Below are 18,248 nucleotides of genomic sequence, written 5' to 3'. Positions count from 1 at the left end.
ATAGCAACTTCCCCTTTCTACCAGTGAGTAACAATCTCAAGGCCTCCCCTCCCCAGCACATTTCAGGAGGTTTCTTATACTGGGGGAGAAAGCTGAGCGCCTTTCATAAATGTTCACTAGTCACACTACTTTTCTTAAGCCTTTTGCATATAGGACCCACTTTTCCACTCACATTACAGAACATCGTAGAGCATCTGGAGGCTTATAAAAATCAATTCAGTTTGCTCAATTCTGTCTTTGTTCTGGAAATCTGGGGATCTGTGCCTCTCTTTGACTCCCCACATGTTGGTTATCTGTTAAACAGTAAGCCCACACTGTCTATATGGAATGTTGAATAAAGCCTGAATCACCGGCACAATTTAAAATGTAACAGAATCTGGTGTCATTCCTAATGCTGGGGGGAGAAGGGAGTGAGGGAGCAGGCACACGGAAGCAACCCCCTCTTAGGCTGGTGACCTGAGAGGTATCCCATGCAGGGGCAGGAGCAGACCTGCAGAGCAGTGAAAACCCACAGCTATGGTTCTTGTGCAATGCCTTCCTGTCCCTTCCCTTCCAGGGGCATTGTATTGGAATGCAAAGCCTTCCCTCAAAGTCCTTCTCAAGGTCAAGTCCACCAATCAATCAGCTGACACTCTCAGAGTCTCTAAATTTCTATAAGAATGAAACACCATGAAGAATATTTTCATCTTTAAAGTCAGTCTTTTACGAAAAGAGCTGTCCACAAATGTTGACTTTCCACACTTGCTTTAGAAGCCATCTGCCTCCCTTTGTTCAGCAGAAAGTCTCTTGGAAAGAATAATAAAGAAGATAAAAAACACACAGCAGCTTTTTTCTTAGTCTTATTATCATTAGTTATCAAAAAAGTCTCTTTGACAGAGAAGTCCCTGGAGACTGTGGAACTGTGGGATGCATCTCTCTCTCTCTTTTTTTTTTTTTTTTAAAGATTTTATTTATTTATTTGACAGACAGAGATCACAGGTAGGCAGAGAGGCAGACAGAGGACAGAGAGAGGGGGAAGCAGACTCCGTGCTGAGCAGAGAGCCCCATGTGGGGTTCTATCCCAGGCCCCTGGGATCATGACCTGAGCTGAAGGCAGAGGCTTTAACCCACTGAGCCACCCAGGCGCCCCCTGGGATGCATCTCTTGTCCATAGCTCTCTTCATCCACAGAAGACGAAGGGGCATCCATGCCCCTTCATCTTCAAATCACTAATGTAAAGAAGTTTCAGTAAGGGTCAAAACTAGGAAACACTTAGAATTTAGAAAAGAATGGTGTCCTCCATCAGTGAGAGGACGACTTAGGGTCAGGTCTACGAAGCCCAGGGAGGTGTGCCGACTCCAATTTAGCCCACGAGCAAATGCCCAGCACAGAGACTGCATTCAGGGGAAGACACTGAGGTCCAGCCACCCATACCAACAATGACCTTACCGTGAAGCAGGTAACTTACGAGGGAGCCGAAAGGAAGGGACACTCAGTGTCAAAGAACAAAGCTAGTCACGGAGAGGGCTGATTTGGCAGTCACCTGACCACCAGGGTCCATTCTCTCCACCCCACAAGACAGGGGAAAGATGAGAAACACCTGGGGAACCCTTCACTGACCAGCCCATCACTTGATCAGAAGTAATACTGAGTAAAGAACAGAAGGTGAATTTTTCTAAGATGAGACTTTTTTTTTCCTTTCCTTTTCTTTTTTTAACTTACTCTATAGCATCAGAGTAGGGTTGGAACAATCATCTTGTGTAAAAGCCTCCACTACAAATGTTATTTTCAAAAATCTAGTTGATTGTGGGACCATTCCAAGAATAAACAAAGCATTCTCAAGGGAAATATACCCTGGACAGGAAAAACAGCTTGAGAAATTAAATTCTGTCCACCCAGGATAGTAAAAAATAAACATGCAGACAGCCTTCAAAATATGGTTTCCAGTCAGGCATATCAGGACAATCCCTTGGAAGGCTCTGGAGAAAAAGGAAGCATGACACCTCAGAGCTGAACTACCCAGAGGCACTGTCACAGAGAAGCTCCCCACCAAATGCCAACTCCTGACGTGACTGCGAACCGCTAGGCACAGGGGAACTAGAGGCTGGTGAGCCAGGAACCCATCCGCAGAAGAATCAAGACGATGCGCAGAGGCGCGCCCAGAGCTCTGGCTCAGCCCGGCTTAGCTCTGCTGGGCCGTGGGAAGGGCCTGGGGGCGGCCAGGCGGGGGGGCTGTGGGGGACGACAGGACCACCCAGCAGGAAGGTTAAGTCCTCACCATCCTTTCCAAGGCGTTGGGGATCTGGGCGGCCTTGTCCAGGAGCTCGCTGTACTCGAGCTCCTCGCACAGCCGCTGCAGCGTGTTCAGGGGCTCGTTCAGCTCCACCGGCATGGCCACTTTGGACAGGTCTTTCCCGATGTTGTTCCGCAGGATGTTCCACAGGCTGACGGCGCTGGCGCTGGGGCACGGCGCCGGCAAGCAAGTTCTTCGCTTGGACTTGGCTTCGCCGCCGCTTTCAAGCACAGGCCCTGAAAGGGAATTCAGCCCCGTGGTTTGTAGAGGACTTTTTATTATATTACTTTAAAAAAACACAGAAATAAAAACCTGACCCAGCAAGTACTCGATTCTACTGTTAATCTCAGTTATCTAGGGCTGAAAGCCAGACAATGAAAAGAATGGACACAGAGCTCGATTAAGCACTGAATATGACGTGTGCTAAGCTCCACAGACTTTATTCACAGGGAGGTCTTCAAGTCCCTAACTCAGAAGCCAGTGCCACAAAGCTTAAATATACTTAGGGTAAAACCGGAAACTGGATTTCTATGCTCCTAGCAGTTACTATCTATACTTTTAAACTTTTCAGGTTGTTTGTTTTTGTTTTTTTTTTTAAGTAGTCTCCATGCCCAGAGTGGAGCCCGACAGGGGTCTTAAATTCCTGACCCAGAGATCAACACCTGAACAGAAATCAAGAGTCAGATGCCTAACCAACTGAACGACCCAGATGTTCCTAAACTCTTTCAATTTTTTTAAACTTTTTTTAAAAAGATTTTATTTATTTGTTTGACAGAGATCACAAGTAGGCAGAGAAGCAGGCAGAGAGGGAGGAAGGGAAGCAGGCTCCCTGCTGAGCAACAAGCCGGATGAGGAGCTTGATCCCAGGACCCTGGGATCATGACCTGAGTGGAAGGCAGAGGCTTTAACCCACTGAGCCATCCAGGTACCCCAACTCTTCTAATTTTTAGAAAGCACTACAAACTCTGCCTTTTTAAAGACAATCTTTTTTTTTTTTTTAAGATTTTATGATTTTATTTATTTATTTGAAAAAGAGAGAGAGAGAGAGGCAGACAGCACAAGCCAGGGGAGTGGAAGAAGGAGAAGCAGGGAGCCAATGCTGTGTCCATCCCAGGACCCTGGGATCATGACCTGAGCCAAAGGCAGTCGCTTAACCAATGGAGCCACCCAGGCATCCCTGATTAAAAACTCTAAAGCCTTTAAATATCTCTTCAAATTCTGATAACAACAATTATTTATTACAGAAAAAAATGGTAATGAAAATAAAAGTCTTCCATTAATCCCACTACCTACAAATAGTAGCTGTTTATATTTTGGAATATTTTCATGTAGTATTTTCTCCAACCACAGAGCTCATATAGCACAGCTAGTTTTATGTTCTGCTTATTCCCTTAATTATTTTTCCATGTTATTTAGCATTTTTCTAAAATATCATTTGTAATGACTGTAAAAGAAATTCCATGCTATGAATATGCCATAATCTACTGAATCATTCCTCTATTATTGGGCTTATAGATTTGTTTCAATGTTTTGCTATGAGGCAAAATAAATAAATAAATAAATAAAATAAAATAAATCCACTAGTGACTATTTATATTCTTAAGATTTGATTATATCTCTGAGTATTTGCTTCAGATATGTAGACATGCAATTACTATGTCAAAGACTATAAACATTTTTAGACATTTGATTCATAGGATCAGATGGCTCCTCAAAAACGCTGTATCAATTTCCTATTTACCAGCAGCACATGTGTGTCCATCTCTTGAGACCTTTCCAGGATTATTATCATTTGCTTTCAATTTTGGGCAAATTTTTGAAATTTGGACAGTGTTATTTCCTTGTTTCAACATTCATTTAAAAAATTCCTAGGGTGATTTGGAATGCTTTCATAAATACTTCCTTCCTGAACTGTCTGCTTTCCTATTTCTAACCAGGATATATTTCTTTCTTTTTATATTTGTTTTACAATCAAATCACTGTTTGGCATTTATCTTTAAATTTAGACCATGTGGTTCATTGATGAAACAAATACTTGCATCTACCAGTCTTTTCCTTTGTGACACTTGCATTGGCTCAGGCTCTGACATTCTTTTCCCATCCCAACTGAGCCTATTTTTAAACAAAATCTCACCAACATAGGAGAAAGGGGCATTTTATCTGCATATATTTATCTACTAAAAATAAATATTTAACATTTACTCATTGTAAAGCCAATAGCTCTGAATAAAGAGGCTGCTTTGATAAACAGAAAAGTATGAAACTGGGATCATACTTTGCAGTTTCACAGTAACCTAAGCATCCAATGAATTGTTGAATTTAATTGCTTGACATAAGCAAAAATCTGATTTACCCAAGTAAATCAAAGTAATTTTTACCCAAGTAAATCAAAGTAATTTTTAAGAACAGTTTTCCACATCATCTCAAAATATTTTCTCTGATTACACTAACCTAGCTTTTGAAACAACACTACATGATGACTATTATCTAAAAATAACTAGTATCTATCTAGTTTTTACTCTGGAGCAGCAGGTCTTCAAGAATTTTACATATATTACCTTACATATTTTTACATATACTTTACATGTATCATCTCTTAAGTAATTTGCCCTAGAATACAGTACCAGTGAATGGGAGAGCTGAGGTTAACCAAGAGAATTTGGTCATGAATCCATATTCCTAAGCCCGGAACCTCCCACAACACCCATCATAGTGACAGGGGATCCTAATATTTGCCTCCTGATTTGGGGAGGGAAAAAATCAACAGGAAGCACTCTAAATATCTAGCCTTTCTTATGGACTCAGAAAAATTCTCCTGTCTTAAATTATCAAGAACTGGATTCAATCCCTATTTCCTTTTGTAGGCAAAAGTGTGTCATATGATGCACATGTTATTTCTACATCCAGTCTTTTCAGTAGAGTACTGAGGTTTAGAAGTCTAATCTTCAGTGGAGACAGTTAAACTGGAAGACACCTATTTTTACTTCTAAATACTGCTGAAGAAGAAAGCTGGTTTTGGCCCACTGTTTGTTAAAGCCAAGGCAATGTGTTGGTCAGCATTCCAGCAAAGTGGCTGTAGAACAGGATGGAGTGAACTGGCTTCAATGCTTCTCCTGGCTGATGTCAGCTCAGCACAGTTGTAGTCCTACGTTCTGGGACAAGTCTTCCATTTCCACTATACCCCCTCAACCTTCTAGACTTGCACTCCTCTTGGTCCCTCCCCAAGGCCTCAAAGAGAATGAGGGCTTCAGCATTTGTCTGTCGTCCTCATGCATGGCGAGAGGGCCATTTTAGTGTGTGATCTGTGTGTCAAGGGAATGTGATGTTTCTTCATCTTCTTTCAATTCACCTCCTTGTTTTTCTAGAAAAACAAATAGCTCCCATATTATTGGCTTTCTCCTTTGAGCCACTGGTTCTCAGACTTTTCCACCAAAGAGTTCATCTCTCCGGGAACATTTCAAGCAAGATAGAGTATAATGAGCATCAAACTTCTAGCAGGTCTGATGCTATAAGGATGTTCTGCTAGAAAATGGTAAAATTATCTTCCTTTTTCATGGTCCCCAGAGAGTAGGCTCTTTGGCCTTCAGAGGGCAACTCATCATCATTGTAATTCACACATACTTACTAACCTGGGAAGCACCAACACAGAAAAAGCACTGACATGGTCCCTCTCCTCTGGATAGATATGAAAAGAGGTGGTGCCCATTATGTGATACAGACAAACCTCAAGACCCCAACACATACTGAATACCAGGACTGCAAACATCTGATGGTACAGGATCCATGCAGAGAACTGTCCAGAGGGCTGACACTTTCCTAAACAGACTGCTTCTTCAGCTCCTACATTGGGACTGTTTGGGGAGACACTCTGGGTATCCCATGGTACAAAGTAATATTTCTTGGGCATCACTTTGCTCTTGGGATAAAGCAGTAATAAAGGAATATCTCAAGATACCTTGACAGCCCCATCCTCCCCTCTAGGAGGTAGCAGTTACTTTTAAATGTGTTACCTTGAAGAATCTGAGGCTAAATGACCACTTAGAGGGGAGCCTGGGTGGCTCGGCCAGTAAAGTGCCTACCTTCAGCTTAGGTCATGATCCTGGAGTCCCAGGATCAAGCCCCATGGGCTTCCTGCTCAGTGGGTAGTCTGCTTTTCCTTCTGCCCTTCACCCTCCTCATGCTTGCTCTCTCTCTCAAATAAATAAATAAAATCTTAAAAATAAATAAATAAATATTTATTTATTTATTAGACCCAACCTTTTTATTACATGATCCCTACAGATTCCTAAATCATGAAAACCACTAGGTACCTAAAGGCAAAAAGCTATATATTAATATGTTTGCTGAGAGAACACGTAACCATATCAGGGGTATCTGTTGGACTAATTTTTGATATTTATATGATCATTGGTACACATTCACTTTTAAAAATAGACATTTTTATGAGCTGACAAATTAACCTGAATGAATATAGTTTTCACACATGAGTGCTGTCTCCTGCTTAGACAACATAAACCTCAAGGGAAGGGAGCATATCTTTTCTTATACAGAATGTGTTACAGTTCAGTGCCTGCAGCAGATACTCTGTATATGCTTGTTAGTATTCTGTGAAGACCCAAGCTTTCAGACATCAAATAATTTACATCTTACCCAAGGTCTGTCTCTCATTATCTAGGTCATTACTGAGATTGTCTAAGGAAAGGTTATCACTTATGTCACTGACATAGGAGTCATCTTCAGAAATCTATGGGAAAAGAAACATACATTAGAATAAGAAACAAACCAGATTATCATCACACCTTTACTCCAAATTATCAAACATCTTGAAGCCCACATTATAAACCTCCAGAAATAATTTTGGGTTGTTTTCATAGAGACCCATACACCAGTCTGCCTAGAAAGTGTTCATGATAAACACCTGTTATTAAATTGTTTATACTTTCTTGACCAGTTATCCCAAAGAAAGCGTAAGTTAACTTGAGACTATAGTATTACAGAAATTGTTATTAATTCACACTGCATTTACACATGTGTTTGCATGGAATGAGTTCTAAATTGTCTTTGAACCATTTGTGAAAGAAAAGAATCTTCTATGAAAATTAAATAAGATTAGTACTTCTATACTAAAGGGGTAAAATTATCAATTTGCATTTTCACAAAATAATGCAAACTACGATACTTGCTTGTTCAGGAAAGTAAGATTTTTATGCATCAATTTAAGATAATATTATTATATGTTATAAATGAATTACTATAATAGCCATATTACAAGAATTATCATAATATAATAATGGCATGTTATAAATTAATATTGATAAATTCACTGATTAAAAAAACCCCAAGATGCTAATTTCGGGTCCTGCAGTAGAAATAAATTACATTATCAAACAGCTAATAGTTAAAATGATGAACAAGTAATTGAAAAGAGATAGAACAAATCAAGTTACAGAAATGAGGTAGTACCCAACACCTTCTACTTTTGCAACCTCCTCCCTAAGGTCTTGTATCTTTTTGTGTTTTTTGGGGTAGGAGTTACAGGAAGATTCTCAGAATGTAATGGTAGAAAGAGGCCATCGAGTTAAGTATTTCTAAAGACAGGTATTTACTGAACAAGTAAAGCAACAAAAGAGATTTTGAGGCACCTAACTAAAAACAGGGCTCAAACCTCATTTTCTGAAGAGCTAGGAGATAACAGAACTTCCTGTGCATCAAAAAACTCGGAAAGGGAGTCAGTGATGGAGAGTCTACTCTCGTTGGAAAGCTGATGGACCAGAGCTCGGCTGTCATCTCTGGAGTTTTCCTATTTGAAACACAAACACAAAATTGCATATAATTAGAAACAGTCTCAAGAGAAGCAAAATAAACAACTGATTTCGTTGCACAAGACACAAGGTCACAGGTGCATGCAAACAAGCAGCTCAAAGCAGAGGTCAGCTCCCAGGTTGAGAAGAAGCAAGCCTCACACGAAACAAAATGAGAAACGAAGGGCCCCTCACTTCATAGGCACTATCATTGGTTAGGTACATGCAACAAATCTCAACGCCAAAGCAGACTGTCCAGGTCAGTGTTCATTCCATTTAAGAGGGGGAAAATTCCAACACTCTCTGAATCATATCCTCTTATTCTCTACCACTGCAGGATGTTTCTTTTCATTCTAAAATTTCTTCAGAATTGTACTCAGTGTATGTCCTTGCATGGCTGATTCCAGGCAACGTGCTTTCTTCTGCCACCACGCTCTCCCAGAGGCCAACATGCTGCTTTTGTGGCATCCCTTGATAAATACAGTGTTTTGCCCCAGAAGTGCCCCTGGTGGCAGATCATTCATTATTCATGGCTGAATGAGATAAATACTCTTTGTCAGTATCTCTCTAACACAATGACTCTGAGAGGGAAGGAAACTCCCAATCCGCTTTGTAAGCCTCCCTACAAACAACACCGAGGCAATCTTGATTTTCTCACCTTGCATGGCCCTCCCTTCCCGACTTGGCTGGGTCTAAACTTTCCCTCTGGGAAGGACCGAACTACTTTGTTTGGGAATGCACTTTCTAGTCAGTTTGCAACTGCAAATTCAATACAACTCAACAAATTGAACAACTGCTCTATGCTGGCTTTGGGGAGATAGAAGGATGAATAAGACAAGGTTTCTGGCCTGAATGAGCGTCACAGAGAACGCCCCCAACACAAGAGACCAAGACTGTGGAATAGAAAGTACTACAGAGGAGAAGAGGAAGGTGAGATTGATAGATTCTGTTTTGGGCTTTGGCTTAGGGAAGGCTTCACAGAAGAGGTGACACCTGATTGGACCTTGGGGAATGAGAAAAGACTCAGGACACGATAACTCGATTCCTTCAAATCCGAGGAAAGGACTTTTGCCCTGTATTTCCCTCCAGCTTATGTTTCTCACAGGGCAGATAAAGGAACTGCTTCTGCATCATTGTGCATCTGATAAATGAGTCCCAGAATAATCTGGGGAACAAAAGTAAAAGCGGATTATGTCTTTTCCAGAAGTTTTTTCATGAGTTCAGGCTATACTCTTCAGTTTCAAAAACAAATTATACCCAAGATGGGGATACGATAACAGGCGGCCACGGCAGATTTTCAAAGTGGTCCCTGTGTGGAATGTTTGCTTCAGGAACACATTTAAAGGGCTATCCCCTCCTCATGGATTCTTTCTAAATAGGATACCTGGTCATTCAAAGGTCTTACCTATTTTACTATCTATATAGCCTGTGAAAAGCAAGCTGCTTCTCTGCCCTGACAGAGATCACTTTAGGATCGACAAACAAGTACCACAGCTATTACCTTCAAGGGAAAGTCACATCTCTTCCAAAGAGGAGACGCCATAGGGAATAACTGAGCTCCTTCAGTGCTCACCGAAACAACAGAATCTTCCTGTCTTGATGTGCCACTGCCATATAAGACTCTAATGATTTATTTACTTGTTCTATTCATTAATTCATTACTCTCTATCACCCTCCTTCTAGACTGGTGGATCAGGATGGGCTGATCAACAGGGAAAATAATACACCTTGCCCTAGCCCCTTCTGGCATTCCACCCCTCCAGACACTTCCTGTTAATACCCACTGAAAACTCAGTGGGACTACAGCAGCCCCATGCCCCAGCACACTACCCTACAGACACGGGACCATGCTTGTAAATATCAACTTGGACAGTTCAGTTCAACAATCTCCCCACAAGTTTAGGAGGCCTGAATGGTGGTTTATATTTTTTACATTGAAAAAAAGATAAACAGAGAAAAGGGAAGGAGAGGGACGCTCATAATCCTATCACACTAAAACCACTATAAGCATTTTGATACATTTCTCTCCCATCCTTTTTATACATGTGGTCTTGCTTTGTTTTAAAATAATTGTCTATATGTATGTGTGTGTGCCTATATATAAAACATATATATATAATATATATTAAAAACTTTCTCCTAACACTGTACCACAATAATTTTTTTAAAAATAAACATTTATCCTGAGGATAAAAGTAGTTCATCTTCAAAATAGAAAGTACAGAAAAATGTAAATAAAATACGTATTATTTAAAGCTTCATCAACCAGATGTGGCCCCTGTTAGCCTGTTGGTATATTTTTTATATACCAATATTTTATTAATTTAATATTAAAATATTTGTGTGTGTATGTATGCATATGTGTAAATGTTATATATGGATACATAGATAGTTCGAAATACTGGGATCACACTTTATATAATCTGCTATATTCATTTAACAGTATAAACTTTTTTCCAGGTTGTTAGTTTCTTGAGACATTAACTTTAGTTGATAGATAATACTTTATTATAAATGGGTGTTACAGAGTGACCCTTTTATGTATTGGAAATTAAGCGTGTTTTCAAATTTGTAAAGATGGTGAACATGTTTGTAAATGTCTTTTGTAAATAATGAGACATTATCATTATTTTTTAGGATCAGTTCTCAGGGGGCACCTGGGTGGCTAGGTGGGTTAAAGCCTCTGCCTTTGGTTCAGGTCATGATCCCAGGGTCCTGGGATAAAAACCCCCATGCTTCAGCAGGAATCTGCTTCCTCCTCTCTCTGCCTGCCTCTCTGCCTACTTGTGATCTGCCTGTCAAATAAATAAAATCTTAAAAAAAAAAAAAAAAGAATCAGTTCCCAGAAGTAGAATTATTAAAAACGTTTATAATAATATAAATATTACCTAATTACATTAACAAATAAGAGAACATCTGTTTTCTCTAAAATCTCTAAGGGCATATAGTAATAATATAATTTAGAAAAATTCTTTTTATCTAATTGTTCTAATTTGCATTTCTTTGTTAAGAATTAGGTCAACAGTTTTTTCTTTTAAAAAATCTCACTGTAGAGATGTTAACATTGGGGGAGACTAGGTCAGGGTACTTGGGAACTTTGCATTTCTTTGCACTTTCTTGTGAAATTTTAAGTATCACAAAGTCCAAAGTTTTTTTTTCTTTAAATCTGTGTTTGGGTTTTCTGGTAAATTGTGTCCCTTTTTCCATTCATTTGTTGAGGTCTTCAGTTGCTTGTGATTACCTATTACTTACATATTAAAGACATTATCACCTAATTCACAATATCTGAGTCTGTCATTTTCACTGAAAATATTTTTCCTTGTGTATTATTTGTCTCCTTATATTTTCACACACACCATTTTTTCCCTAAAAAGTCCCATCAGATTGAGTCAACATTTCTTTTTTAATTTTTCTATTGTTTCCGAGTTTAGGAAGTCCTCCGCGCTCTAGCCATTTGATAAATCTTTAAATCAATCTTTCAATTTCAGTTTTTATATTTAACTCTAATTCACTAGCAATTCATTTTAGTGTGCAGCGGAAAGATTTAAACTGCTTTCCAAATTGCTTTTGAGCTGTGCCAACAAAATTGATTGAATAATCCATCTCTTCGCCATTGATTTTCGAGCCTCTTCTATCATATGTTTCTTTTATACGAAATGGTGTTTATGCCTGAGATAGTTATTCCGTCCATTCTCACACCATCCCCAGCGTATCTTCACTCCTGGAGCCTCACTAGGTCATATTTTCTGGCCTGGCACATTCCTCAATATATAGCAGTAGATCCTACTGAGAAAACAGTTCTGACTCACCAGCTATGGACTGAAATCCCCACTAGGTCTCTACCTAGCTGTGTGCCCTGGGAGAAGCTACTTAACCTCTCTGGTTTCTTGTCTCTAAAATGAAACTACCATCACCTACCTCAAAGAACTGTGGTTAGGATTTTGTGAGTTAATGCATTCAACTGCATATGGACTCTAGCCATGAGGCAATTAGAAGGAGCTCCCTTCCTCTCTGACATTGCTTTAAAGTTCTTGCCTAATTAGTCTCTTAAACGGACTGTAGATTCAGTAGAATGTTACCACCCAAAGTCACTTGGCCTTTCATTTGGAATCTAAAATAAGGTAAGAACTAATAAGCTGATAATATTAAATGTTCACATTCAGAAACACAAAACAGGAGAACTTAATAGAACGTGGGAGTAATTTCTGATAGAAGAGGGGGGATTTTAGAATCTAGGAGCCAGGTTCAATGCCAAAGATGGGTAATCTGCACAACTCAGAGGTAAGGAACAAAACAGAAACACAGAGAAGAGAGCACCCTGGGCTGACCCCACTGTGGGGACTGTCATTCCCTGACAGAATGCTTGGGAAGTCTGGGAGCCATCTAAGAAAAATAAGCAGGAAGGGCACCTGGGTGGCTCAGTGGGTTAAAGCCTCTGCCTTTGGCTCAGGTCATGATCTCAGGGTCCTGGGTTTGAGCCCCGCATCAGGCTCTCTGCTCAGCGGGGAGCCTGCTTCCTCCTCTCTCCCTGCCTGCCTCTCCAACTACTTGTAATCTCTAACACATAAATAAAATCTAAAAAAAAAAAAAAAAGCGGGAATGGAATTTTTAGGCTTTGGGGCGGCCACTTCCACTCACTCTCTGGTTTCCTGAAGACAAGAATGTCTCTTCCCTTTCTGGAAAAGTGAGCCTGAGTCACTCAAGTGAAAAGCAGGATAAGACATGGAGAACAGAAAATCCCTGTAAGAGGAAGCAGCAAGGAGAACACTCCATCATCAAGACTCCAGAAGGTTGTTTTGGAAAGTGTGAATGTGGGGGATACCACTGTTCCCCCTCAAGGACATTTGAGCCTTCAGGTACATGCCTTGTGAGATCAGTTTAAGAACATGCATCGTAAAGACTTATAATTCTATACTTTCCTTTCCAAAATGCAAACAGCCCCAAGTATGCACACTAGGCATAAATACATAGAGCCATAAATGAGGGGTCAGCTTGCTTAAGCTGATAAACACAATTAGGTGGTAGTACTATTTAAAAGGTAAGTACTGCTTCGCAACAGGTATGCAACCCCACGGAACACCCTGGCTCCTGGTGGCCAACGGCACTGAGCGACGGCCAGTCAGAGTGACTGCGCCCTGCTTCAGCAACCACGCACATTCCCTCGCCCAGGCCTAAAATGAAGGTCAGTCCAGTAATGTTCAGGTGCTCAACGTCAAAGATGATTCAGTTTAGTCTGGGCTAAAATGACTGGAAAGATCTCTTCGTGGGGAGTGAGTGCGCAGAGGAATGCCATGGTCAACGAATGCGTCTCAGAAGTAACAGCAGCCTGGGAGCCTCTGCAAAGACAGTTAGGTCCCTCGTCAGAAAACAGGGTCCCCTGGGCATGTGGCCCAGCCCATGGTCCCCGTGGCTGCAGATGCCCAGGCCTCGTCCTTGGTGCTGACCCATATCAGCCAGTAGTCTCCTGGGGCTTCCCACAGAGTGAAGGATTGTGTGAGGGCTTTGTTTTCTTTGAGGATAGGAAAAGGAGGAAGAGGGATTAAGCTTCAACATTAGAAACTCCTTTTAAAAATGTACACACACACACACACACACACACACACAAGCCTTGTATATTACCTTCCTTCTTTTCATTATAAATACTCTCAGTCTAGTAAGTTTGTTAATGAGAAATATAGCATATCTGAGGCAGGCATATACATATGATAGTTTTTAAGCCTTATTATCCTTTTCTACTTATTTTTTGAGCAATCCACTTGTATCTTTTCTGCGGTTTCTAATTTTAAACACATGCAAGGAACCTTTTGTATAAACATCCTGAGTTTTGAGAAAAGCTATTTTAACATATTATTAGTTGACCAAGACACTTCAATTGTAATACAATATTTTTTCCCTCACAGGGTACTGCTGTGCTTTTTTAAAAGAAAAAAAAAATCATAGAAGAAGAAGGGAACAACCACAAAGAAAGGGGAGAGGGGATGTCACAGAGGGGGCAAAGGACGCTAGCAGGGACTTTGGATACCACAGGGCAGAGGAAAGGGGGCCTCTTTAGAAGTAACAGAAGAAAATATCTCTGGGCATTCCCACTCTAGGAATACTAGTGAAAAGAAGGCGATTGTTAGGAGGAAATAGGGTAAAGAAATACAAAAGGAAGACAACTTCTGGGGGGGGGGGAGCAGTTGAACAATGCAGTTAGCACATGAGTAGGTAAGAAAGCCTTGGGGTGCGGGGTTCAGACCCTGAAGCAGCTGCGGGGCGGGCAAAGATGTGAGCACCACTCCCCACTCCCCACTCCCCAGGGAAAAGAGGGGCACAGGGACGGACAGAGGCTGTCGGGTGAGGGGGTGGCGGTCGTGGAAACATTCCCAGGCGAGAAGCCTTACCCACCTCTGCCAGACTGTCACCCGACTTGGCAGCAGCGGGGGAATCGAGGAGTAGAGACTCAGCATGGATTCTGCGTAAGCGTTCTTTAAGGTCTGTGTTTTGTGCTAGGGCCTGGAACATGTTAAAAATAGTGGGGTTCTGTTAATAAATGGATGTATCAGAAAAGCACAGCAGGGGGCCAGGAGGACGGAGCCTCTAGCAGGGCACTTTCCAGGACTTTCTTCTTGAATGTTATCCAACAGGATACGGTTCTGAGCTGCCAAGGAGATCAAAGACACTAAACTTTGGAAGTGATGTCCCTTCTCTGGTCTCACTTCCCGGGATGGAAGAAGGGGCTGGAGAGGCTTTGCTTTCCGTGGAGAAGGAATTCACCAACACCTTCAGCTCTTACTAGGGCTAGTGGTTCCACAGCCCTACCTCCCCAGCTCTCTCTCTATGATCCCATGCTTCTCTTATCCCACCTCTATGACTGGACATCTTTTAATGTTATTTAATTTTCATACCAGTTGAACTGGACTTTAGGTAGTATGCTTGGAAGTAGGATTTTGTGGAAGAGTAATTTTATTATCTCCCAATATAGGTAATGATTGCTTTATTCATTCTTCATGACTAAGATATTTTATGGAAAATCAACTACGCACTTTCACTTACCTGGAGAAAGGCTAAGGACCAGGGCCCTGGGAATGGGGGGAGGGAGGTGGGCACGGATAAACCCTCCCCTGGGCAGGTCAGATTCTCTATCCCAACATCCCAGAGGGGAAGGAACTGGCTTAAAGGTAGAGGAAGATGTTTCCAAATGATCTGTCTTTGGAAAGGGACAAGTGTGCCTGACTGTCCCCCCAGACCCTCCCACAGTCGGCTCCCCAGGTGCTTGCACGCAGATCTGTCCTATCTTCCAGGCTCTAGTCCCAGAAGCTCAGAGCCTTTCCCATCCATTAGTGCCACAGGGCCTACCTGCTGAGATCATAGAAGGATGTGGCATGGTCTGATCTATTGCCTAAATCTCAGACAGGATGTTGGTTTTAATTTTTAATACCCAGGAATGGAATGGATTATTTGGAAATTCTTCAGGATCATTTAGGAATCACTGAGTAAATGTAAATGAGTAAATACACACATGTACACTGAGTAAATACACACATGTACATGTAACAATCTCTATGGGGTACTCACTTTTTTCTGGCCAAGATGTTGCTGGCATCTTAGCATCAGTGGCCAGAATCTATACCAGTGGCCAGACTGGCAGTACGGTCTGGAAAATGTGTTATTTTAGCAGCTTCTCTTTCCTTTGTAAACCACAGGAGAAGAGAGAAGAATGCCAAGACTGCACGTACAGCCCAAACATACGCATTCTGATACCCTGCGATGACACTAAAAATGTTATTTTTAAAAAACAAGTCTTGAATCTAATCCAGAATTCAAGCCAAAAGAGGAAAGAAAGGATCATTTTGTTTTATCTTAAGTTTCCAAAAATCCTGAACATAGGAGAGAATAAACTCCTTAGAAGGGTAACAACTCTGGCCTAGGATATCATGCCCTCGACCAGACAAGCAGACTAAGAAAATGAGGCCAGACCTCCAACGGAGGAGAGCAGGAGAGAGAAGACCCCTGTCGGGGGGAACGCATCAGAAGTATTTTCTAAAAGTACTAAAAACCATTAAGACCGGGAATAATAAGAAATGTTCTGTAGCACTAAAAAATAAACTTTAAAAAAAAAAAAAAGGGAACCCACCTCACTTCTTTCAAACCCAAACAGCACCCAGTGTGCAGCTAGTTGTCCACTGCAATCCAAAAAGGGGTGTTTCTCTCTGACCTTGGAAAACCCAAAGCTCCTCAGGGTAGACGACAATAAGACTAAGTCCACATTATTTTTTATTTCTTTCAAAGATAACATACTTGGAATGCCAACTGAGTAGATATTCCTTAAGTATTTTTCGACAGCAAATATGTACTATGTAATGTGTTTCCCATTAAGGTCATACCACAATCATTACTTTACTTTTCTCAGTAATATCATGAATTGAAAAGATGAATGGATATTTTCTAGTTCTCTCAAAGGCTGAATCCGCTCCTGAAAACAAGATCCTGAAACTCATCTCCCCGACCCAGCCCTAAACAAAAAGTTCTGTATTGCTTCAGCAGGTGACTTCCCGTGTGTGCACACACTCTCTTTGCAGTAGGGATTCGAAAGGACAAGAAAAGACTGGGGCATAATAAAATAAGATAAAAATAAAAGAAATATATAAATAAGTAAAATAAATAGAAATAACAGAAACGGTATGCTATTTTTAAAATCCTCCAGCTTTCCGATAGATACAGAGTGAGCAATCAGACAACTCCAGCTGTTCAAAGGAGAGTCCTAGGACACTGCGCCTGAATGGAGCCCAACAGGAATCATGGGGAAACTGGAGAGTGACTAACAGAAGAGCGGACTGAAAAACATGTGGGGCTGGACCGTGATTTTTCTGTTGGGATGAGAACACAATGATTATCTGACATTCCTTATGACTCATCTCTTTGTGCCCATGCAGGAAAAAGAAGCTAAACGTTTATATTACCAAATCATATCAAATCACTTCCAAACAATTTTGAAGGAGTGGTAAACCGGATCAGAGCTGGGCAGCAGAGAATTTAAAATAACCGCCTGGTCCCCGTCACTTGCAGTCAGTCTAAGCTTGAGAAGTCTTTGGTAAGAAACCTCCACCAAACTGCCAGATTTTGATCTAAAAAGCGGATGTCTGGAGACCCACACAAACACACAACAAACGCTTTACAGAAACAGAAAAGTCAAGATAAATGGAAAGAAATAAAACTTAAAAAAGTCTCTAACGCTCCATGAAATACAAGCTACCAAGACTGGAGGTAGGCTCGGTGTTGGCGCTCAGAATTAGCAGATCTGATACAAGGTGAAAACAGAATTTGGATAATTTGTTTAGTTTTTTCATGAATTTTCAACACAAGCACAGACAGAGTCAGAAAATGTAGAAAAAGATTCAAGAGCTTGGCCAGGTGGTCAGGCATTTCTGTGACACAGGCATGCGACTTACGGATGACAGGGCGTGTTTCAAGCCGATGACCTGGGCAGAGGGCGGGGAGGAGACATCCTGTTCCATCAGCTGCTTCATCTTCTCTCTCTCCGCTGACAGGGTATTAAAAGCTGACCTTAAAGTGAAGTAAACTAGAAAGATATAATCATTATAAAAAGGAGTAAAGGAAGAGGCATAATTAAATGCAAGACACAGAGACACGTATTTCTTATGAAGGAACTTAGAAAAGTAACAGCCCCAAACAGTGCCTGAAGAGTACAGCAAAGGGACACTCTAAGTTGACATTTAAAGAACACATCTGGAATGTACAACACCCAGAGTGAACCCTAACTGAAACTATGGACTCTAGGTAATAATGCTGCCTTGTTGTAGGTTTACTGATTTTAACAAATGGACCACGCTGGTGGGATGCTGGCAGTGGGAGAGGTTGAGGGTGGGTGGGAGGGGGAGGGCTATATGGAACTCCGTACTTTCTGCTCCATTTTGCTATGAAGCGAAAACTGCTCTGAAAAAGTCTATTAAAAAAATTTAACAGTGTACATATTTTTCAATTCCAAACCCCCTACTGACTACGCAATTCTAGGAGTTGATGACCTATCAAGATATTTTGACACTTGAAAAAACAGCTCTGGATTCTCCATTATCAGCATTTAATTTTGTTTCTATCCCTAAAGACCAAAACTGTTTGAAAACAAAGCCTGTTGGTCACTGGGGAGTCATGAAACTAGAAACCAAGAAACTAGA

At 41.1% G+C, this 18,248-nt stretch overlaps 1 protein-coding gene across 5 annotated transcripts in view; it reads right to left on the bottom strand.

The window, feature by feature from the left end:
• OSBPL3 (oxysterol binding protein like 3) overlaps positions 1–18,248 on the bottom strand; it is a 179,288-nt gene that overhangs the window by 30,799 nt on the left and 130,241 nt on the right. For 3 of the 5 annotated variants that reach the window (XM_032304466.1, XM_032304467.1, XM_032304470.1), the window contains 5 exons: positions 17,505–17,635; positions 14,461–14,568; positions 7,938–8,072; positions 6,923–7,016; positions 2,258–2,508 (listed from right to left, as the gene is read on the bottom strand). In XM_032304466.1, coding sequence (XP_032160357.1) covers positions 2,258–2,508; positions 6,923–7,016; positions 7,938–8,072; positions 14,461–14,568; positions 17,505–17,635 — 719 coding nt within the window. The remainder of the gene's footprint in view (positions 1–2,257; positions 2,509–6,922; positions 7,017–7,937; positions 8,073–14,460; positions 14,569–17,504; positions 17,636–18,248) is intronic. The other 2 variants (XM_032304468.1, XM_032304471.1) reach the window with 1 other exon arrangement.

Source organism: Mustela erminea, chromosome 11 (genome assembly GCF_009829155.1).
Source record: "Mustela erminea isolate mMusErm1 chromosome 11, mMusErm1.Pri, whole genome shotgun sequence".
NCBI classification, from domain to species: Eukaryota; Metazoa; Chordata; class Mammalia; order Carnivora; family Mustelidae; genus Mustela; species Mustela erminea.
The sequence above is the reverse complement of the archived record's forward strand: the minus strand, read 5'-3'. Positions and strand labels throughout refer to the sequence as shown.